We start from the raw sequence: 25,540 nt of genomic DNA, 5'->3' as shown, positions 1-25,540 counted from the left end.
TGTCACTGTTGGGAGATGACCTGATACTACACACAGAAAGCCCAAAAAACTCTACCAAAAGACTATTAGAATTAATATATCAACTGTACCTCAATTTTTAAAAATGTGTTAAAGACCTGAATAGACATTTATCCAAAGAATATATACAAATGGCCAACAAGCACATGAAAAGATGCTCAATATAATTAGTCATTAGGGAAACACAAATCAAAACCACAGTGAGGTACCACCTTACAGCCACTAGGATGGCTATTTTGTTTTTTTGTTAAGGTATCATTGACACACAATCTTATGAAGGTTTCACATGAGCAACATTGGTTACTACATTCATCCATATTATCGAGTCCCCTGCTAACACCCCATTGAAGTCACTGTCCATCAGTGTAGTAAGATGCTATAGAGTCACTGCTTGTCTCTCTGTGCTATTACTGCCTTCCCGTCTCCCCCTTCTACACTATGTGTGTTAATCATAATGCCCCTTAATCCTCTTCTCCCTCCCTCCCCACCCACCCTTCCCACCCATTTCCTTTGGTGACTGCTAGTCCCTTCTTGGACTCTGTGAGTCTGCTGCTGTTTTGTTAGATGGCTAGCTATTAAAAGAGAAAAACAAAAACAAAGATGGAAAATAACAATTAGGAAGCACATGGAGAAATTGGAACTCCTGCTCTGTATTGCTGGTAGGAATGTAAAATGTGAGCTGCTGTGGAAAACACTTGACGATTTCTCAAAAAGTTAAACATAGCATTTCCCCATGACCCAGAAATTCTACTCCTAGATATATACCCAACAACTGAAAGCAGGTACTTAAGCAAATGCATATACGCAAATGTTCATAACAGCAGTATTCACAATAGCCAAAAGGTGGAAATAACCCAGAGGTCCAGCAACAAATAAATGGATGAACAAATTAGGGTATGTGCATACAGTGGAATATTAATCAGCTATAAAAAGGAATGTAGTACTGATACATGCTATACAATATGGATGAACCTTAGAAACATGCTAGGTGAAAGAAGCCAGATACAACAGGTCACATAGTATATGAAACATCTAAAATAGATAAATCCGTAGACAGAAAATAGATTGGTGGTGACGAGAAGGGGAGAATGGGGAGCAAGTGCTTAAAACATACAAGGTTTTCTGTTTTCTTCTGATGTGCTAAATATGCTTTGTAACTAAATATGGGCAGTCATTGCAGAACATCGTGAATATACTAAATGCTACTGAATTCCTCACGTTCAATGATTAATCATACATTGTGTGAATTTTGCCTCTAAGAATCCAGTTTGTACATTGTTTTCTTTATAGTAGGCGCAGTGGTTGCGGAACATCATGAATATACAAAATGCTACTCAGTTGTTCACTTTACATGATTAATCTTACATTATGTATTTTGTCTCTGTTTGAGAATGCAGTTGGTACATTTTTTTCATTATAATCAGTGTTTTTTGTGTCCTTTCCAAGAAATATTTGCTGACCCCAAGGTCATGACAATATTCTCTTCAAATCAGTTTCTGTGTATAGAATGATTAAACATTTATTTACTTTGAATACAGAGAACCAGTTGTTGCAGCAGGGTTTGTTAAAAACACTTTCCTTTCCTCTTTGAATTAACTTGACTTTTTGGTAGCAAATCAATTGACTGAATATATGTGGGTTGGTTTCCAGATTTTACTATGTACCTTTGCTCTATTCAGTCTGTCCTTATAACAATACCAATGTTTTGATTACTGAAGTTTACATCTTCCAAGTTTTTATTCCCCCTCAAAATTTTGGCTATTCTAGGTCCTTTACATTCCCATTTAAATTTTAGAACCAGCTAGTTTTTCTGCTTCTAAAGATGAAATTTTATTAGAAGCTGTTGACTGGATTCTCCTACATGAATTACCTGCTTAGTTGATAGTGGACTGTTCTAGTATGGTTTTGAAAGAAAAAGGTTTTGCTTTATTTCACTCTTTCCGCTCCATTGCTGTAGGTTACAAGGCAAATGCAAGAACATGAGCCTAGAGAACAAATGTTTTCATACATCGAAATGAAGTGGCAACATCAAAAAAAGCTGGTGACTCTGGAAGATAAGCTAAAGGCTGAGATGGCTGAGCATCGTTTCAGAATAGAAAAAGATTTTGAAACTCAGTGTAACAACTTTGCGGCAGAAATGGAGAAACTTACCGAGAAACATCAGGCTGCTATTGAAAAAGAGGTAGCTGATCAGTATTACTAATGTATTTATTCTAACTTGTGACTATTTCAAAATTAACCAAGATGGCATTTTGGTATTAGGGTATCTGTTCCCCAGAACCAAGCAAATCAGTTAGGGAAAGAGAGAAATATTTATATAATAGGTAAAATTTCCAGTGTTGAGTCTGGGAACCAGTAGATATGGGATTGATAACTTGATAGTTGTATCATGCAACAGTGGTTAAATCAGGTAGATCAGATTAAAGATGATGATGTGACAGGTGAGAAGAGGCCTCCTCCCAAAACCACATATAATACAAAAATATAGTTAATACAACTAACCCTAAAAGATCAGCAGGAAAAAAGGCTGCCCCAGACTGCTTACACCTGAAAAAAAACCAAACCTCTAAAAGGGTAACATACGAAAGCCATGATCCGGAGGGACCCACACTCTTCCCCTACCCCAGCTCACTGGCAGAAGGAAGAGAAATGGAGTGGGGATGGGTGGAGGCCTGGGACTGCTGAACACCCAACCCTGGAGATCTACTGTGCTGTGGGAGCACAAACCCACATTGCATGGTGCTCTGGTGATTAGTGGGGTTGGAAAGCTAAGACAGGAGGAACACTTGGAGAGACTGAGATTCCAGCTGCTTGTGGAAAATGGGGATCCACATCTGGCTGCTCTGAGACAAAAGAAAGGCAGGCAGTATGAGAGACTTCCTAACAGTGAGAGGACTACTAAAGGGCCAAGGACTGCACAGGGCTAGCTGCTCAGGAAAAAGGACAGGTAGACAAAATTGTCCATGTACACTCTGCCTAGAAAATTTGGAACTTTTCAGAAACTTCAGGTACTACATCCCCCAGGCTGGCTACCCAGCTCCGAGGCCTTCCACCATGATACACATCCTGCTGCACCTTCCAGACAGCTGGCACTGGCTTGCAAACCAGCTGCCCCTGCCCTGGTGTCAGTCCAGCCAGAGGGAAGCCCTGCCTACAGCAGCTACAAATGCAAAGCATACAGGGTTACACCTGTGTGTTCGGCCCACTGGTCTGGCTGTGGAGAGAGGCACAGTAGCCAGGAAGCAGGAAACAGCTCTTCCCAACCCCCAGTGACCAGCTCCGCTCCCCTGTGACCCCTGACTTCCCTCCATGGGCTAAACAGCTCCAGAGAGTAGACCTTCTGGGTAATAGAGGGTGCCACATACAGATATGAAACATCAAAGGGATCAAAAGCTTTAGAACAGATGGACTTAACTGATATCTACAGAATGCTCCACCAAAAAGCCGCAGGATACACATTCTTCTCAGGTTCATCCCCAGATCCCAAAAACACCAGAAAAAGAATCAAGTGAAAATGAACTCATCAACCTTTCTGAAAGACGTTTTAAAAAGAAGTCATAAGCATGCTCATAGAGGTACAGAAAAATATTCAAGAACTCAGAAATGAATTCAAGACAGAGATCCATTCATTATGGAATATAATGGGGGGATTTAAAAGCAGATTAGATATGATAGGGGAGACAATAAATGAAAAAGAAAGTAGAGAAGAGGAATACAAAGAAGCTGAGGCACAGAAAAAAGGATCTTTAGGAATGAAAGAATATTGAGAGAACTGTGTGACCAATCTAAACAGAGCAATATTTTTACTATAGGGGTACCAGAAAGAGATAGAGAAAAGGGGAAAGTGTCTTTGAGGAGGTAATTGCTGAAAACATCCCCAGTATGGGGAAGGAGATAGTCTCTCAGGCCATGGAGGTGCACAGATCTCCCAACACAGGGGACCGAAGGAAGACAACACCAAAACATATAATAATTAAAATGGCAAAGATCAAGGATAAGGACAGAGTATTAAAAGAAGGCACAGAGAGTAAAAGGATCATATACAAAGGAAAACAATCAGGGTATCATCAGACTTTGCAGCTGAAACCTTACAGGCCAGAAAGGAGTGGCATGATATATTTAATGCAGTGAAGCAGAAGCCAGAATACTCTACCTGGAAAGATTATCATTTAAAGTTGAAGGAGGGATTAAACAATTTCCAGAAAAGCAAAAGCTGAGAGAATTTACCTCCCACAAACTGTCTCTACAGTGTATTTTGGAGGGACTGCTATAGGTGGAAGTGTTCCTAAGGCTAAATAGCTGTCACCAGAGGTCATGAAAGCACAGTAAAGAAAGGAGAACAATTAATTACTATGCAAATGCAGAATCAAATCAACTACCCCAAAGTAGGTTAAGGGTAGACAAAGAGTACAGAATATGATACCTAATATATAAAGAATGGAGGAGGAAGAAAAAAGAGGAGAAAAAAAACCCTTTGGATTGTGTTTGTAATAGCATAGTAAGTGAGTTTAGTTAGACTCTTAGATAGTAAGGAAGTTACCCTTGAACCTTTGGTAACCACAAATCTAAAGCCTGCAAAGGCAATAAGTACATAACTATCGATAATCACTATAAATGTAAATGATCTGAATGCACCAAACAAAAGATATAGAGTCACTGAATGGATAACAGAAGAAAAACTGTCTATATGCTGCCTACAAGAGACACACTTCAAACCCAAAGACATACACAGACTGAAAGTAAAGGGATGGGAAATGATATTTCATGCATCTAATAGGGAGAAAAAAGCAGGAGTTGCAGTACTTGTGTCAGACAAAATAGACTTCAAAACACAGAAAGTCACAAGAGACAAAGAACAACAATACAAAATGATAAAGGGGTCAGTCCAACAAGAGGATATATAACCATTATAAATATCTATGTACCCAACACAGGAGTACCTACATGTGTGAAACAAATACTAACAGAATTAAAAGGGGAAATAGAATGCAATGCATTCATTTTAGGAGACTTCAACACACCACTCAATCCACAGGACAAACAACCAAACAGAAAGTAAGTAACATGACAGAGGCACTGAACAACGCTTTAGAACAGATGGACCTAACAGATATCTACAGAATGCTCCACCAAAAAGCTACAGGATACACATTCTTCTCAGGTGCGCATGGAACATTTTCCAGAATAAATCTCATACTAGGCCACAAAAAAGAGCCTCAGTAAATTCAAAAATATTGAAATTGTACCAACCAGCTTCTCAGAACACAAAGTTATGGACCTAGAAATAAATTACTCAAAGAAAGTGAAAAAGCCCACAAACACATGGAGGCTTAACAACATGCTCCTAAATAATCATGATCCTAAATGAATCAATGACCAAATAAAAATAGATCAAGCAATATATGGAGGCAAATGACAACACTAATTCAACACCACAAAATCTGTGGGATGCAGCAAAGGCCGTGCTAAGAGGGAAGTTTGTTAAAATACGGACCTACCTCAGGAAAGAAGAAAAATCCCATATGAACAGTCTCAACTCACAATTAACAAACCTAGACAAAGAAGAACAAATGAGACCCAAGTCAGTAGAAGGAGGGACATAATAAAGATTAGAGCATGCTTAAATAAATTGACAAGATTAAAACAATAGAATCAATGAAAGCAGCTGATTTTTTGAGAAAATAAGCAAAATAGATAAACCCCTAGCCAGACTTATCAAGAAAGAATAGAGAGTAAACATAAAGAGAATCAGAAATGAAAAGGAAAAATCACTACAGACACCACAGAAATACAAAGAATTAGAGAATATTATGAAAAATTGTATGCTAACAAACGGATAACCTAGAAGAAATGGACAACATTCAAGGAAAGTACAACCTTCCATGGCTGACCCAGAAAGGAACAAAAAATCTGAACAGACCAATTACCTGCAGCAAAACTGAATTGGTAATCAAAAACTACCTAAGAATAAAACTCGTGCACCAGATGGCTTCACTGCTGAATTTTATCAAACATTTAGTGAAGACCTAATACCCATCCTCCTTAAAGTTTTCCAAAGAGTAGAAGAGGAGGGAATACTTCCACCCTCATTCGATGAAGCCAGCATCACTCTAATACCAAAACTAGGCAAATACCCCACAAAAAAAGAAAATTAGAGACCAATACACCTGTGAACTAGGTGCAAAAATACTCAACAAAATAAAATAAAAAAATATACCAAACAGATCGTCTATCATGATCAAATATGATTTATTCCATGGATGCAAGGATGGTACAACATTCGAACATCCATCAGCGTCATCTACCACATTGACAAAAACAAAGACAAAAACCACATGATCATCTCCATAGAAGCTGAAAAAGCATTCAACAACATTCAGCATCCATTCATGGTAAAAAATCTCAACAAAATGAGTATAGAGGGCAAGTAACTCAACATAATAAAGGCCATATATGACAAACCCACAGCCAACATCATACTTAACAGTGGGAAGCTGAAAGCTTTTCCTCTAAGATCAGAAACAAGACAAGGATGCCCACTCTCCCCACTTTTATTCAATATAGTACTGGAGGTCCTAGCCATGGCAATCAGACAACACAAAGAAATAAAAGTTATCCAGATTGGAAAAGAAGAAGTTAAACTGTCACTGTTTGAGATGATATGATATTATACATAAAAAACCCTGAAGAACCCACCCCTACACTACTAGAACTAATAACTGAATTCAGCAAGTGGGAGGATATAAAACTAATACAGAGAAATCTGTTGCATTCCTATACACTAATGATTAACTAGCAGAAAGAGAAAGCAGGAAAACAATTCCATTCACAATTGCATCAATAAGAATAAAGTACCTAGGGATAAAACGAATGAAGGAAATGAAAGACCTATACCCTGAAAACTATAAGACAGTCTAGAGAAAGAAGATACCAATAAATGGAAATAACATCCCTTGTTCAAGGAAAGGAAGAATTAATACTGTCAAAATGGCCATCCTGCCTGAAGCAATCTACCAATTCAATGCAATCCCTATCAAAATGCCAACAGCATTCTTCAATGAACTAGATCACATAGTTCTAAAATTCATATGGTACCACGGAAGATCGCAAATAGCCAAAGCAATCATAAGAAGGAAGAATAAAGCAGGTGGGGGATTGTGCTCCCTGACTTCAAGCTCTACTGCAAAGACAATTTGGTACTGGCACAAGAACAGACCCATACACCAGTGGAACACACTAGGTATCCTAGATCAAAACCCAAGCACATATGGTCAATAAATATATGATAAAGGAGCCATGGACATACAGTGGGGAAACAACAGCGTCTTCAACAACTGGTGTTGGCAAAACTGGACAGCTACATGCAAGAGAATGAAACTGGATTATTGTCTTACCCCATACATGAAAGTAAACTCAAAATGGATCAAAGACCTGAATGTAAGTCATGAAACCATAATACTCTTAGAAGACAACATATGCAAAAATCTCTTGAACAAAACATAAGCAACTTTTTCCTGAACACATCTCCTTGGGCAAGGGAAACAAAAGCAAAAATGAACAAATGGGACTACATTAAGCTTCTGTATAGCAAAGGACACCATCAGCAGAACAAAAAGGCATCCTACAGTATGGGAGAATTATTTGTAAATGACATATCTGACAAGTGATTAACATCCAAAATATGTAAAGAGCTTACATGCCTTAACACCCAAAAAGCAAATAACCTGATTAAAAAATGGGCACAGGATATGAACAGACACTTCTCCAAAGAAGAAATTCAGATGGCCAACAGGCATTTGAAAAGATGCTCCACATCACTAATTTTAAAAGCACAATGAGATATCACCTCACACCAGTTAGTATGGCCAACAGAAAAAACTATGAGCAATTATGGTGACTAGGATGTGGAGAAAGGAGATTTCTCCTACACTGCTGGTGGGAATGTAAACTAGTTGAAGCATTGTGGATAGCAATATGGAGGTTCCTCCAAAAACTGAAAATAGAAATTCCATTTAGCCTGGGAATTCCTCTCCTAGGCATTTACCCAGAGAAAACAAGCTGTCGGATTCAAAAAGACATATGCACCCCCATGTTTATTGTAGCACTATTTACAATAGCCATGATATGGAACCAACCTGAGTGTCCACTAGTAGATAGATGGATAAGGAAGAAGTGGTACATATACACAATGGAATATTATTCAGCCATACAAAGAAAACAAATCCTACCATTTGCAACAACTTGGATGGAGCTAGAGGGTATTATGCTCAGTGAAATAAGTCAGGGAGAGAAAGACAAATACCAAATGATATCCCTGATTTGTGGAGTATAACAATGAAGCAAAACTGAAGGAACAGAACAGCGGCAGACTCACAAACTCCAAGAAGCAACTAGCAGTTACCAAAGGAGAGGGGTGTGAAGAGGGTGGTTGGGGAGGGAGGGAGAAGGGGATTGAGGCTATTATGATTAGCACACATGGTGTGGGGGGATCATGGGGAAGACAGTGTAGCACAGAAAAGACATGTAGTGACTGTGGCATCTTACAACACTGATGGACAGTGACTGCAATGGGGTATTGAGGGGGGACTCGATATGGGTGAATGTAGTAACCACATTGGTTTTCATGTGAAACCTTCATAAGAGTGTATATCAGTGATAACTTACTAAAAAAAGTCACTAAGTATTCTGTTATAGGCCTTGGACACTTTGGTTATCTGAGGAGTTTGATAAATCAGTTAGTATTTAATTTCGGTTTCAGAAATCATTCATCATTCTCTGTGTACTTTTTGGAAACCTTAAATTGATAGTAGCATTTTTATATCAGAAGAATTGAAGAGTACTATAATATACAGAGAATGTTAAAGTAAGAGGGATTAAGAGGGTTTCAGATTCAGATTTAGCCCATTTGTTTACTGCAAATAAGTATCATTCGACTGTATGATAAGGTGCATTTTTTTAAGGAGTTATGTGAAAACTTGTCTTCTAATTTCCTTGGTTTCCCATTTGTTTCAATTTATTTTGATCATCACAGTTGTCAAGTAAAATGTAAACTTCTCAATCAATTTCCACTATATCTTCAAATATGTCTGGCTAGTCCACCCTGAGGCATTTACAGCTACCCTGTTCACCCTTCCCTGCAAAAAAAGGAGAATCATTCTCTCACAGTAATAGAGAATTTAGCAAAATAATTTCTGGTGTAAATATTTGATTTTGAAATAATTTCATAAGAGAATGTAAAATTATTTAGAATTGTGTTTGGTGTTGTACTTTCTTGAATAATTTGTAAAGTGGTAGATACTAACATGTTTAGGAAAGCAATTCGTGAAACATGATGTGCAATATGATTTTAGATTTATTTTATATATTTATATCTATATATATGCCTAGAAAAAATTAGGAAGGATATGCACCAAAATGTTAATATTGGTTATCTCTGGTTGGTAAAATCATATAAGATTTTTGTTCTTTGTGTTTTTCTATATTTCCTAAATGTTCTGCAATGAATATGTATAGTTCACCCTTGAATAACATAGGTTTGAACTGCACAGGCTCATTTATACACATACTGCTTTTCAATAAAGATCTAGGAAAATGTTTTGAGAGACAGTTTGAAAGATCATTTTATTTTTTCTAGCTTTCTTTATTGTAAGAATACAGTTTATAATTTATGCAACATACAGAATATGTGTGAATATCTGTTCCTGTTGTTAGTAAGGCTTCCAGTCAGCAGCATGATATTAGTAGTTAAGTTTTTGGGGAGTGAAAAGTTATATGAGGAATTTTTTACTATGTTGGGAGTCAACACCCCTAATCCCCACATTGTTTATGGGTCAACTATTGCATGTATCGTCAGAAATAAAATAATATTATACAGGGATTTAATATTTAACATTTTTATTATTACTTAAAATACAAATTAGAAGTCAGGGATTAATTTGAAGATGAATGTATTACATTATTTAATATACAAGTCAAGCTAGATAAAAGGTCATAACTTAATTACATTTGTTTTGTTTTATTTGGTGGGGGCCGTTGGGCAGCATACTCCAGTATGGGGGAAAAAGCGTGAAAACACTGACCCTGTAAAAGAACAGCATTTTAAAGATGAGTTCCATTTTATTGGTTCTCTAAAATTCAAATAATAAGGATGCTGAGTAATACTTAATAATTTATTGGATATTCTTGTTTTGATAATGATTATACTGATTTTATATTCTTAGGTGGGAGGAAGTATCCTTGCGAATGTGTATTAAACTGCTTAGCTAATTTGATCCATTTAAAAAATTTCCTATAGGCTAAAGTGATGTCCAATGAGGAGAAAAAATTTAAGCAACATCTTCAGGCCCAACAGAAGAAAGAACTGAATAGCTTTTTGAAGTCCCAGAAGAGAGAATATAAACTTCAAAAGGAACAGCTTAAGAAGGTATTTACTTTATAAAACTTTTCAAGCCACTTACCTGCTTACTGATTATATTCAATATTGATCTACTCACAGAACCATTAGCATAAATTTTTCTTTTGTTTGTGGCCACTAACTATATATCAGTTTAAGTGAGGACATTGATTATAACCTATTTTCAATGGCTGATATCCTCAGTTGAGTGGGATCTAAAAAGAGTGATCTCTTGAACATTTAAGTTATTTTATGAAGCTATTATTTATAATAGCTTTCCTAAGCACTTACTGAGTAACTGAGTCACTAGAAATAAAAATACTTAGCTGTGAAAAAGAGCCATACATTTCTTCCTTTAAAAGTAAATCATACCTTCTTTCTTTGGACTCAGATTACAATAATTTGTTCTTATTCTGATTTTAACACAGAATAAGGATAAGAGGCATTTCTGCTCATCCCATTTTCTTTAATAGGAAAGCATGCTAATTATGTCTTTAGGTTACATGATTTCATGTGTGTTTGCCCTTTATGTGCTGCTTTCTTGAACTTCTTTTTATCACAAATGTACTCTAACTTTGAGGAAAGCCATGGTTGTTCCAAGGCAATTTCTGAAAGGGGATTATTATTCAGGATAGTGGTCAGGACACAAAAATGATATGTGTCAGCTATTGTGTATGTATTATATTGCAGAGAATATAAATCAGCCATCTTTTTTAGGTCTAAGATGATTTTTCAGAGAATATTGACCTTATGGTTCTTCACCTGTTATTCAAGAAAGAAACCAATTCTTTATTAGTTTCATTGATAAGATACTCAAACACATAAATATAAGAAATCACATAAACTTGTAGTTCTCAACTTAAAGATGTCAGTGAGAAGACAGAGATAATACAGGTGTACACACAAAGAATCATTTGGCTATGTTTTTCAAAATCTCTTGCCAAGGAAATTCCCCACCCACCAAGACTTCTCCAGTTACACCCCCTCTTACAAACTGATGGGCTGAAATTTTTAGCCCATGTAATAAATTATTAGCACACAGATAAATTAATCTTGGTAACATAACCATAATATCTTTGGTACAGTGCTTTTGTGTGTGTAGGAATTTGACCTATAATTAGATATTTAAGTCTTATTAAGGACCTATTGGTGGCACAAAGCCTTGCTATATATACCCTGCCAAGTGAGGTTCATTGATAAGATTTTTCTGACTCGAAAGAGTATAACCTGCTATGTATTCCCATTACTGTAATCTAAAAGCTAAACTCAATACTAGAACATGGAATTTGAAAAGATGGTAAGTAGGATTCCCAACTGTAAATAAATACCCAACAAAATGCAGTTCTATAGTTGTTTCTTAGTGAAATGAGGTTTTAGTTTTATGAATGAATGTGTTGGTTTAGATAATCCTTCGAGCATATAATTCATAGTCTAACTAATAAGCTCATTTTCTTTTAGAAGGTAGTTTTGTGTATTTGTGTGTGTGTGTGTGTGTGTGTGTATTCATTTAGAATTAGAATTATTATTGGTATAGAGGAAGGGACATACTAGCGTCTTGGTGGGTGGGGAGTTTCCTTGGCAAAAGATTTTGAAAAACATAGCAAAGTGAGTCTTTGTGTATATGCCTGTATTATCCCTGTCTTATCATTGACATCTGTAAGTTGAGAACTGCAAGCTTATGTGCTTTTTATTTTTATGTGTTTGAATATCTTATTAATAAAAGTAATGAATAATTGGTTTCTTTCTTGAATAACAGATGAAGAACCGTAAGGTTAATAGTCTCTGAAAAGTCATCTTAGACCTACAAGGTTGATGCATTTTAGGTTGAAATATACTAGTATTAATTAGCATCCTCGGGTTTGTATCATTGAACGTATTGTCAATATTCTCATGTTGTCCAGTATAAATGAATTTTTTTAGGTAGTTTGTGAGATGATATTTAAAATGCTGTAGAAAAACATTGGTTGGTCTTGCCTTGTGCAGTGGTTATAGTGCTGAATATTAAATCCATTCTAAAAGGTCTCTATTTTCCTATAGTTTTCTTGATTTTCCATTTAATTTCCAAAGTCTTTTATACTGAAGCCATCTTTAACTTTGCCAAAAACTTAGCATTTCTATTGTTGAAAATCAAGAAGTGAGACATAACTATATTTTAACCTTGATTTTAATTCGTGTATGATTTTTACTTAAAAGGACTTCCTTCTTCCCCTTTTTGGGAGGGATTTAAAGAAAGATGTTTTACTTCATTCACCAATCATTGTGCACTTTCAAAGCTATGAGCCATCATAAATATAGCTGCGCAAAGCTGAAAAGTATGCATGTTTTCTAGTGTATGTTTTCTTGTCCTACTTCATGGATAACTCAAGAAACGGAAAAATACTACCTACTTCCTTAAGGCCATCGCCCTGCCTGCCCTTGAGAGAGGGCACAAATTAAGTACTTTTACTGAAGATTACCAGCTACCAAATAATGTATTCATGTAGTTAATTTTTATGTATTTTGAACTCAGTTGTGTTTTATCTTGCCAGGCGGTGAATGAAAGCCAGAGCACCCCAAGGAAAGAAAAACAGGAATGGCTTTCAAAGCAGATAGAGAACATCCAGCACTTGCAAGCAGAGGAACAGACTGATCTTCTTCAACATCAGAGACAGTACCTCGGGCTGCAGTGTCGTCGCTTCCAAAGAAAGATATTACTTGGGTGCTGTAACTTGGAACAGGACCTTGTCATGGAGGTATGTTTAAATGGTGTGAAATCAGAATCTTCCTGAAAAATCTGTCAGTCACATCCCACCCTCAAGGCCTTAGAGCACTTCTGCTTCCCTTTGCCTAAGTCCTTCTTCCCTGGAAACCCAACCCACACGATTCACCTTCTCCCTCACTTCATATGTCCTCAATTCTGATCACCAAATCCTTCTCCCTTCTCTAAATATTCTTGCACTCCTCTCTCTCTCTCTCTCTCCCTCTCTCTCTCTCACACACACACACACACACACACACATGCACACTTTTTATGGGGATATCTCTCTCCCCAAGTAGAATGGAAATTATATGAAGTCCCAGGTTCTGTTCAAGGCTTTTATATCCAGTGGATAGATATATCCAGACCTTATACCTAGTGGCTGGCCCATAATAGGTATTCAATAAATATGTATTAAGTAAATACTTAATAAATATTAAATCCATAGTGAAAGAAGTATTAATTTTTAAATGTGAGAAAATTAATTGGATGATTTGTGCCTTTTCATCCAAAATGGGTGCCATGAAGGTATATACTACCATTTAACATATTTTTATAATCATGAAATTATTCATTGGGTATATGTAGAAACTTATGCCAATGAAAACAACGGTTCTCATTATCAGGTATACCTATGAGCAAAGATCAATTTATTTCCAAGAGTGGCTTAAAATAAACTTCAAATATAAGTTAATTATTCAAATTCACTAATAATTAAAGAAATTCAAATTAAAACAATTGAATCAATCGATAAGATCAGTCTAAAAAATTGGTAAGTCCTAGTAGTGGCATGGGAAAGTGGGCCATGTCGGGAAGAATAGAAATTGATACTGCCATTTTGGAGCATAATTCAGCAGCTTTTACAATTTAATTTGCATGTATCTTCTATCCATAAAATGCACTCCTCAAATTCTATCCTAAAGAAATAATAACATAATTATATGGTGTATCATGTGTAGATGTTTATTGAAAATTTGTCACAAAGCAAAAAATGAAACAACTACAGCATCACAAAGCAGAAGCTTACTATAAAACTAAAAAACAAAGATCTGTATGTACTGATCTGATCTGTATATTTGTCCATTATATTTTTAGGTAAAGAAAGCATATTATATGCCTATAATATATATTTTTATTCAATTTTCAAACTGTATGTTTTTGTGCAATAGTTATGTCACGATAGCTTGGGGAAGGTTGGGAAACATGCACCAAATGTTGGCCGCTGGAGAAGGGGCAGCAGAGGCAAAAGGGCCAAGTCTGACTTCCTTCTACAGAGAAAAAGAGTGTGTGTGTGAGTGTATCTGTGTGTGTTGCATATTTGATCTTTTTAAACTGAAAAAATTGTTGTAACATTTATTGATCATGAGGTAGGTATTCTGAGAGCTTTCCACTTATGAATTCATTTCAGCCTCACGTTAAATTTATGTAACAGCTATGTTATGGTCTCCATTTGAGAAGTGATGAAATTGAAGCACAGAGAGTTTAAGTAATTAACCCAAGGAGTCACTGCTAGTTGGTAGCAGAGCCAGGATTTAGAAAGCAGGCAGTCTAGCCCTAGAGTCTTGTGTTCTTTTTTGTTTGTTTATTTTTTAATTTTTTATTAAGGTATGATTGATATACACTCTTATGAAGGTTTCACGTGAAAAAACAATGTGGTTACTACATTTACCCATATTATCAAGTCCCCACCCATACCCCAGTGCAGTCACTGTCCATCAGTGCAGCAAGTTGCCAGAGATCCACTGTGTCCCTTCTCTGTGAAACACTGTTCTCCCCCTGATCCCCCACACCATGTGTACTAAACATAATACCCCTCAGTCCCCTTCTCCCTCCCTCCCCACCTACCCTTCCACACCCCTCCCCTTTGGTAACCACCAGTTCATTCTTGGAGTCTGAGTCTGCTGCGATTTTGTTCCTTCAGTTTTGCTTCATTATTATTAGAGTCTTGTGTTCTTAACCACTACACTATACTGGGTATACTGCATGTAACAGAATTGAATGTATACACTGAAGAAATTCAAAGGATGACTTAGAAGTCCTCTTCAAATACAAAATTAGGAAACATAAATGAAAGAGAATAGAAAGGACAGTAAGTCTCTTGGGACAGATTTGATATGTCTTAAGCTTATTGCTAAAAATAGTATAAATAGCTAATGAACAGATAAGGAAATTATGCTACCAATTGCCCATTTTCTACAGTAACAGTAATAAAACTCTAATATTTACTGTGCAGCCATTATTAAATCAGAGGATTACATCCATATCCTGGTTGTTCTGTTTCTTAGGATTTTTTTCTCCTGGCATTGTACATCAGTAAATTATGCCTTTGTCTTTTGTTATGAATTAGGAGTTAAATAAGAGGCAGACTCAAATGGACGTGGAGCATGCAACGCTCCTGCGTCATCATGAATCCATGCAAGAACTGGAGTTCCGCCAGCTCAACACAAGGCAGAAGATGCGCTGTGAGCTGATCGGATTGCAGCATCAAGCCGAGCTCACTAACCAGCTGCAGCATAACAAACGGAGAGAACAAGAACTAAGGCGAAAGCATGCCATGGAGGTTCGACGACAGTCTAAGAGTCTGAAGGTACCGTTAGCCTAAGCTTCTTGACAAAGGAGAACAGATAAAAGGCATCATGTAAACACTAAAAGTCTAAGCCAGATGTCTGCCATGAAGAAATTGAATAAGCTTTTTTTCTTTTCATTTTTAGCATGTTTGGTTAGTTTTGATGTAGAGGGTCTGTAGTTACAGACTTCTGCTTATGTATTACTCAGCAGAGTACCAAAAAATGGCCAGAACTTTTTCACTGCAGAAAGTGCCATAAATGAGATTCAAAATTCTTATTTTAAGTGTACCCAAATGTTCAATGTTGATACTACAACTATATATCAACATACTGACCTGTTGGCTTCTTTCTGTTGTTCCAAGTTTTATAGTTTTGGGATCTTATTTCCTCTGAATGTGATTTGTATCCAAAAGAGGCAGTAAGTTGTTGATTAGTACAGAAACCAGTGAATGAAAAATGTCTTTTTACCCCTTCTCCCTTCATTGTCTATACTCATCCTAAGAGGAATAGTGGAATTATCACATTGTTACTCCCATTCTTTCTGTGCTTGGTAGCATAGGTAAGACCAGGGCATGTGTAGTTGGAGTGTATTTTTTTAATTAGCACATCAGAGTGAAGCAAGTTATTATTATATGCCCTCTTGTAGACAAATAAGAAAAGACAATTGTTGGTGATATATAATATCTAAGGACTTTAAATTTTGTATTTGCTTTGCATAGACGAATTGATTCATAGGATACAAAATTCAAAAGATGCCAAAGTGTATTTATTATAAAGTTAAAGGTTTCCCTCTCCTTGTCCTTTAAGCCACCTGGTCCAGCCCCCTCTACCAAAATCAACCAGAGTTAACAATTCCAAGGAATTTTCAAATTTTATAACTTGTAATAAATATGTGAAGTATAATCACATGCATCTTAATAAACATAAAACTGAAACAACCCACTATATATGTTGTCATCCATAGTAGTACCTCAATTAATCTGTACATGTCTGCACATTTTAAACTTTTATTTACATCCAATAAGGCCCAGATCCCACAGGATCTTCTTTACCCCCTTTTTCAAACTCTTTGACAATTTAATTATAGAACTATCATGTAACAACACTTACCTGAATAACTGTCCTGAAGTGAAGTGAACTTCACTTACAGAAGTAATCTGTGTCAAAACCAGAAGCAAAGTCAGAGGTATCTCTGATTCCCATTCAGCTCCATTCATACAGGTTGTCCTGAACAAAATACAGAAGCAAAGCTAAGAAGATTCACCCTTTCCTTGTGAATCTAAGTAAAATGTTACTTTGCTGCATCTTCAAAACAGCTAATGAACATCGTTTACAGAGTGGCTCATATGTTGACTACCCAAATAACTGTCATTAGTTAATGCTTATGAAAATCAGAATTCTTAATGATTTTCCAGATTTATTTTGTCTTTGTAGTAGCTACACCAAAAGATACTTAAAACATGTCTATAAAATTAATTACAATTTTAAAGTGAGCAGCTCCCAGAAGTAAACCAAACTGAAAGCTTGTTGGTTTTCTTTGGTCAGACCATAAACCTGATATGACTTCATTTCTCTGGGGCTTGGAATAGGTTAGTTGTTTGCTGTTTAACCCTTCCTTTTTTTTCCCTGTTGTTGCAGCCTTCTCAGTTTGAAAGCTTGTACAACACTAGTCTTATTTTCACAGATACTATTAAAAAATCAAGGGGAAAAATAATGGTGCACAATCATAGTCAGACCTTGGATAGAAAGCTTCCTTCTCGTGATACATAAGCTCAAGATTTTTATAAAAGAAATTGTTCTGTTACTTTAGTGGGAAAGAAAATCACCATGTTCCTCTTAGTTGTATATATCTATCTACTTGCACAATTTGAACAAAACACTCTTTTTTTTAAATTAAGGTATCATTGATAAGCAATCTTATGAAGGTTTCACATGAGCACATTGTGGTTTCAACATTCACTCACACTATCAATCCCTCCCACCCCATTGCAGTCACTGCCCATCAGCAGAGTAAGACACTACAGAGTTATTACTTGTCTTCTCCATGCTGTACTGCCTTCCCCATGACCCACCTATATTGTGAGTGCTAATTATAATGCCCTTTAATCCCCTTCTCCCTCCCTCCCCACCTATGATCCCCAGTCCCTTCCCTTTGGTAACCCTAGTCCCTTTGTGGAGAAAACAAACTCTATTTTAGCACCAGGTCATTTCATCTATGTAAGTAACAGTTGCAATTTTTTTAGGTAAATTTTTATTTACTAGGTAATAGCTCAACTGTAATAGTGGCAACTATTCCAGCTTTCTCCAAGACTTTAAGGGGGATAGGAGGACTTCATTGTGCACACTTAGATAAGCTGACAGTATTTGTAGACATTGGGCACCATTTCTGTGGAATGACTTGGTTAAACACCTATTGTCTATCTGCCATTTCTTCATCTGCCATCAGGTGATGTTTTGTCAGTATTAAGTGATTAAGAAACAACTGGAACATATTTATTCTGCTTTCACTTGAGTGAAACATTGAGGGATATAGTTTATTCTTGGTATAAGTATTAATCTTGTTGAAAAAAATTTTCAGGGCATTCCTTTTTGTCATTAGCTAGTGATATGGAGTGACTATAGTTTTCTTGGCAAAATATTTGAATATTTAAAAGTTTTTTAAAGAATGGAGTCTGTTACACAAAGTCAGAAGAGAATTGTAAATTTCATTGTTCCATTTCTAACTTGGAGGAATTTTATTAACCAAGGGCAGTATTTAAGAGCAGTGCTAAGCCAACTAAACCAATAGTTTGTCTTTCTAGCTAGACATTTCTCGACCCTTCACAGAATAAAGGTACGTGACTATGACTTAGTACCTGAATTGGTGTAAAATGCAGAAAAGGATATATATTTGATTTTGTAGTATTGGAGCAAAGAGTGTGAACTAGTTCCTTGACAAGAGTGTTTGGTCATACATGCATTTGCACACTGACTCAACCATGCAATATCTGGCAGTATATATATTGAGGGAAATAATTTCGACTATAGGTTCTGCCTTTGTGTAGTAAATGAGTGTTGTTACTTGTAGGCTTGATGGGTATACTTTATAAAATATTTCTCATCTTACTAAGTTTTGTTAAAACTTGAGTTCATAGAATAATTAACCTGTGATTTAAAGCCAGAGTTATTCTGTTTCTGAACTCAAATTATTTTATCTCAAAACTGTTTATGTAGTTCATGTCTGTTATCGTTACTTTGAGAAGGGTTGTCGTCCCTTCCCTTGCCTCCTAACTTTTCTTTGACCTTTGAAAGATTAGTTAACTTTCAGGTTTTTGCTCATGGTGCTAAAGAGTAAACCCTTATGAAGTAATTTCTACCTAGTTCAGTATCTTAAGGAAAAGACAATTGTAATAACAATATCAGTCAGTTACTAGTACCCTACTTTTATGAGGTCCATCACAGACTATATTTACAGTTGAGATTGTCATTAAAAGAAATTGGAGCAAAATGTCTTAGACAAGGAACAGAGTAAATATACTTATTTTCTGCTTCAGGGATCTGATAAAATATTGTCTGGCTAGTAAAATTATTTTACATCTACTAAGTGAATGAAAAGAAATATAATTTTCTGCCATCAATATACACAGTAATCAAAGGTAATTTTAATATTTACTCAGGTCACTAAATTAAAAACAAAATAAGTCTTGCCTGAAGTCCTATGATAAATGAAGTTCTTGGTATTCTTATGTTTTAGAGTTTGTTATAAAATTGCATGGAATCCAATGGTTTGACCCAAGTATAGAGGTACCTGCAACCTTATGATCTGAGTTTTTGTTTCCTCTTCTTTTCTATTCTAGCCTTTTCATGTAAGCATATGCTATACCAAATGCCATATGTTAAAAATTATATGTCTTGTTTCCTTTCGTCACAGTCTAAAAAGCTCCAAATCAAAAAGCAGTTCCAGGATACCTGCAAAATCCAAACCAGAAAGTACAAAGCTTTAAGAAATCACTTACAGGAATTTACACCAAAGAGTGAGCGCAAAGCTGCTCTGAAACGGCTCGAGAAGGAGCATACCCGGAAGTTAGCCATCTTAGCTGAGCAGTGTGACCACAGCATTCGTGAAATGCTCTCCACACAAGCCGTAAGTTTATTTTACTTAGGCAAAACCAATATAGTGCCCCTTTCCTTCCACCACATTAATAAAATCCCAACAATTAAAATATTAAGGTGGAAATGAAAACTGAAAACTGCTGCACCTTGGGAAATAGCGCTGCTGGTCCATATTCTTCTTGTTCTCAGCATTCCTTGGATATATGCATGATGTATATATAATTCTCTTTGATACACTTGGACATGAGGTTCTACATAGGCTCTCTGTGGTGCCTTGCCGGGGTTTAGTACATACACCAACAGCGTATCAAGATTGGAGAAGCAGCTTTGTTAAGCAGTGTTCGAAAAGTAGTACTTGATTGGGAATCCAGTTGGTTCCATTTGAGTGCAGATACAAAATATTTGCTATGTAAGTTTGCAGACGTTTTCTTAATGGGCCAGATAGTAAATATTTTAGGCTTTGTGGGCCAAGAGAAAAAATTGAGTTTATTATGTGGGTATTTACATTGCCATTTAAATGTGACCGTTTCAGAATGTAAAAACCATTCCTAATTAGTGGGCTGTTGAAAAACAAAAACAAAAAATCAGGTAGCTGTTCAGATTTGGCCCATAAGCTGTAGCATGCTTGTCCCTTATCTATAGTTATTTCCACTGGAGAGAAAAGATTCAGAGTCTTATATCAATCAGACTCTATATTTTTCTTTAAAAAATAATGATTATTTAGGCATCATCCAAAAAGCTTATGATAGCTTTATCCTTATAATGCCATCAGTGGTGCTATGTTTTCCTTTTTCAGAGATGTTTACTGCAAGATGTAAGAGAGAACAGCTGTGCCCTGTAGAAGAGTAGTCTGTCTTAACTTACACATCCTCCTTTCCAGAGGTCATGAGAAGATAGCTCACAGGAGGATATATCTGTTTTCTTTCTCTTTCAGCTGCGTTTGGATGAAGCACAGAAGGCAGAGTGCCAGGTTTTGAAACTGCAGCTGCAGCAGGAACTGGAGCTGTTGAATTCGTATCACAGCAAAATCAAGATGCAGGCTGAGGCACAAGATGATCGAGAGCTTCGGGAGCTTGAACAGAAGGTCTCCTCCCACAGGGCACTAATAGAACAGCAGGTATAATTAATAGAAAAAAGTAATTTTGGGGGGGTGGAGCCAAGATGGTGGCATGAGTAGAGCAGTGGAAATCTCCTCCCAAAACCATATGTATATATCTATATATTTTTTTGGTACCCTTCACCAAGTCCCCCCCCCACATACCCCTTCATAGTCACTGTCCATCAGCATAGTAAGATGCTGTAAAATCACTACTTGTCTTCTCTGTGTTGTAGAGCCCGCCCTGTACACCCCCCCACATTATACATGCTAATCGTAATGCTCCCTTTCTTTTCCCCACCCTTATCCCTCCCTTCCCACCCATCCTCCCCAGTTCCTTTCCCTTTGGTAACTGTTAGTCCATTCGTGGGTTCTGTGATTCTGCTGCTGTTTTGTTACTTCAGTTCTTCTTTGTTCTTATACTCCGCATATGAGTGAAATCATTTGGTACTTGTATTTCTCTGCCTGGCTTATTTCACTGAGCATAATACTCTCTAGCTCCATCCATGTTGTTGCAAATGGTAGGATTTGTTTTCTTCTTATTGCTGAATAATATTCCATTGTGTATATGTACCACATCTTTATCCATTCATCTACTGATGAACACTTAGGTTGCTTCCATTTCTTGGCTATTATAAATAGTGCTGCGATAAACATAGGGGTGCATCTGTCTTTTTCAAACTGGGCTGCTGCATTCTTAGGGTAAATTCCTAGGAGTGGAATTCCTGGGTCAAATGGAACTTCTATTTTAAGCATTTCGAGGAACCTCCATACTGCTTTCCACAATGTTTGAACTAATTTACATTCCCACTAGCAGCGTAGGACGATTCCCCTTTCTCACAACCTCGCCAACATTTGTTGTTTGTCTTTTGGATAGTGGCCATCCTTACTGGTGTGAGGTGATATCTCATTGTGGTTTTAATTTGCATTTCTCTGATGACTAGTGATGTGGAGCATCTTTTCATGTGCCTGTTGGCCATCTGAATTTCTTCTTTGGAGAAGTGTCTGCTCAGATCCTGTGCCCATTTTTTAATTGGATTGTTTGTCTTTTGTTTGTTGAGGTGTGTGAACTCTTTATATATTTTGAATGTCAATCCTTGATTCTTCTTCCCCTGTAGAGTGAATTACTCCATCCCTTTGTATTTCTGCTTCATCTTATAAATCTGTTATTACGTCTGATCATATTATGTGGTAGTTTTTTATTTGCATGTATTTCCATGCTAAATTGTGTTTTCTTTAAAGGGCACTTTCAAAAATGACATATAAGAGGGGACTTGATAATATGGGTGAACGTTGTAACCACAGTGTTGCTCATGTGAAACCTTCATAAGATTGTACATCAATGTTAACTTAGTAAAAAAAATACATAAAAATTAAACATATCTGTTGAGCTGGATTTCTGTAGAGAACAATGGCCATTGGTTTAAGTCCTCAAATATCTTGAAACCTAATATTTATTTACAAATATTCTTTATTTCCTATTTTTAAAAAACTTTGTATCATGGAAATTTTCAAACATACACAAAAATAGTAGTGAAATTATTAAGAATTAGTACAATGAAGTCCCCAAATACTCATTACCCAACATCAACAGTTACCAGTATCTTGCTAATATTTCATCTGTTTCCCCACTCCACATACAGCTTTTTAGGGGAGCAGAATATGTGGCAGAGTATCTGGAATATTTTAAAGCAAATCCTAGCATAGAACCATTTCACTCCAAACACAGATAAGGAAATAAGGAAATAAGGACTCTTTTACTTTAACATAGTCATAATTCCATTGTGTTAACTAACAAAATTATAATAAATGTTTAAGATTACCTAATACTCAGTCCATACTTAAATTTCCCTTTGTATCTAAAAAATGTCTTCTTGGTTTATTTAGACTGGGGCCCAAACACGGTCTAGACATTGCATTTGATTGTCTTCTAAGCCGTTTGGTCTCCCCTGCCCTTTCTTGTATTATTGTGGACTGGGTCATTTGCTTTGTAGGAATTCTCACATTTGGATTTGGCTGATTCCAACCTCATGGTGTCATTTAATGCATTCCTCTTTACTTTATATTTCCTGTAAACTGGTAATTAGATCTAGGGGCATGATTATATTAAAAAAAATTTTCCTTTTAAAAATTTTTGTGAGGAATTTTCATAAGGGTTACTGTGTTACACTTCCTTTTGCATCACATCAAAAGATATATAATGTCTAGTTGTCCCACTTTGAGGTGATATTTGATGAATGGGTTCAGGTATTCTCATTCATTAACAAGTTCTCCATCAACTTCTTCCCATTGTCATTGACTTTATTATGTATTTTTTCACATTAAAAATTTTATAGTCAGCTATATGTATTTGTAAGCCTGTGAGTTGTCCAGAACTGATTGTGATGGCTACCCAACCACTAATTTCTAAGCACACAGAGTGTCCTAACTTTCTAATGGAAACTTTATAGTTTTTGTTTGTTCAGTGCATTCACTTACACTCTTAATCACTTAATGCTCTGATCTGTGTGGAATTTGGTATCAGATGAGGTTCCATTTTTATTTTCTTCCAGATGGTTGGCCACTTGTGCCTGTGTTGTTTTTCCCATTAAATTAATTAGTGCTTTTGTCCTGCATTAAAAACTTACAAACTTCATTCTGTTTCTGTTTTACTAATTGCTGGTTCCTACACCAATACCATATTTATTTTATTAGAGTGACATAACGGTATGTCTAATAAATCTAGATTCTCCTTACACATTTTCTTTTTCATTCTTTTTTACCTAATGGATTTAGTAGCCATTGATGATAATTGCCTTGATTTATTATTTTAATAGAGGTTATTACCTTTGCTTTTAAGAACTTATTTTTATACATTTTAGCAGTATAAGTTATATATGATTACTACAGTACATCTCTTTGATCCTTTAAAATAGCCTGAGTGGACATTGTATGATTCACTTTAAACCACAATAATTATTGCTTCTGTAGTTTATAGATTTTTTTAAATAAATGAGCTTTCTTTTTGCTCCCCCCCCAAACCACAACAGATAGAAGAAGAGGTAGTCACATTTCAGAATGAATCTACGGAACGAATGCGAAGCCTGCTGGAGCGTCGAGCAACAGAAATGAGAGCTTTCAAGTCTGAAAGCGAGAGACTGGGTTTTAGTAACCTTGCTCCCGATGCATCCAGCCACAGCTCCTCCAGAGCTTCTGATTGGCCTCACGGTCCTACTGGGGGTCCAGGACCTCACTCGGGGCATCCCATAGGTGGCCCACCACAAGCCTGCGGCCATCCAATGCAAGGTGGACCCCCAGTCATGGAGGTCACCCTTCCATGCCAATGCATTGGGTACTCCGAGGTAGCAGTATGGGAGTTGGCAATAGCCCTCAGGCTCTGAGGTGGACAGCTGCCGGGGGATGGACTGAACAGGGCATGAGCAGAAGCACGAGTGTCACTTCACAAATATCCAGTGGGTCACACATGTCTTACACATAACTTAATAACTGAGAATGGCAATTCCACTGAGCTGGCCGCCACTACAGACATCATCCCAGCAGCCTCCTCACTTGGGTACTACTGTGTGGAAGCTGAGTGCATATGGTATATTTTATTCATTTTTGTAAAGCGTTTTGTTTTGTGTTTACTAATTGGGATGTTGGATGTCATAGTATTTAGCTGTTGGGTTTTATGTTTTTTGTTTTTAACTTTTGGGGAAATTCTATGAAAAGGGGAATTGGTGTGTATGTGTATTTATCAAATACGCATGCACACACACACACACACAATGCACGTAGGAAAAAGAAACTGGTTAGATAGGGTATTTTCTGAAAACTGCAAAAACAGAATTCAGCAGTGGCTTGAGTCATCATCACCTTTGGGCAACTCTATCCTAAGAAATTTGTGAAAAGATCTAAAGCCTTGCTCTGTATACCCCACCCAGGTTCTTATGAGCCACTCACAGCAGGCAGCATATGCCAAAACAAGTTATTATGGAAACACCTGTATCCCCTCACCAATGTATTTTGTTTATTAAATAAATGTATTTTGTCTGACTTTTGATTATTAAATTGGCCTCATTTGAAGTAGGAAAAAAAGTGGAAATCCATGAACACTAAAGGGTTGCATTGACTTTTTCAGAGAGTAGAAGACAACCTAATTCTTTTTCTCAATGCTGCAAGTTTGTCAGGGATTTTTTTTTTTTTTTTTTTGGTCCATTCAGCTGTGCCTTCTTTGAGGCATGGTGAGATGGAAGTGCTTCAGGGGATCACAAGTTTTGTGGGAATTGCTTCACAGCACTGATATGGGTCCTCATCTTCAGCCCCATCAATACTAGTTGTGAGACCTTAACCACAGCTTCTCTGACCATGATTCAAAAGAAATAGGAAAACAGGTGGTTTCTGGCTGGAACAAATGAACCAGTGTGAGACTCATCAGCCATATAGTTCTCAGAGTGTGTGTGTCTGTGTGTGGGGAGTGTACAGTGGGTAGCCCAGGCCCAGCCTGAGAGCCTCAGAGATGCCTATCTTCCAGGACCTTCCCAACTCTGCAATGGAATTAATAACTGGGACGTCTGGCTTTGTAAGAAGTGGAGAATAGATTCGGATCAGAAAGTAGATGCCATTTCATCATAGAGGTCTTTAATAGACTTGGAGAA

At 36.7% G+C, this 25,540-nt stretch overlaps 1 protein-coding gene across 1 annotated transcript in view; it reads left to right on the top strand.

Moving 5' to 3' along the window:
- The window catches only part of LOC108392971 (serine/threonine-protein kinase TAO1-like), a 121,319-nt gene extending 96,381 nt beyond the window's left edge, over positions 1–24,938 (top strand). Inside the window, 8 exon segments of the mRNA XM_073234831.1 lie at positions 1,976–2,200; positions 10,313–10,441; positions 12,940–13,143; positions 15,496–15,735; positions 19,626–19,838; positions 20,742–20,924; positions 23,933–24,193; positions 24,196–24,938. Of these exon segments, the coding sequence (XP_073090932.1) occupies positions 1,976–2,200; positions 10,313–10,441; positions 12,940–13,143; positions 15,496–15,735; positions 19,626–19,838; positions 20,742–20,924; positions 23,933–24,193; positions 24,196–24,381 (1,641 nt within the window). The 3' untranslated portion in view covers positions 24,382–24,938.
- The last annotated feature ends 602 nt before the right edge of the window (positions 24,939–25,540 follow it).

This window comes from Manis javanica, chromosome 4 (assembly GCF_040802235.1).
Source record: "Manis javanica isolate MJ-LG chromosome 4, MJ_LKY, whole genome shotgun sequence".
NCBI classification, from domain to species: domain Eukaryota; kingdom Metazoa; phylum Chordata; class Mammalia; order Pholidota; family Manidae; genus Manis; species Manis javanica.
Note: the sequence above shows the minus strand (reverse complement) of the source record. Positions and strands in the feature narration are given on the sequence as shown.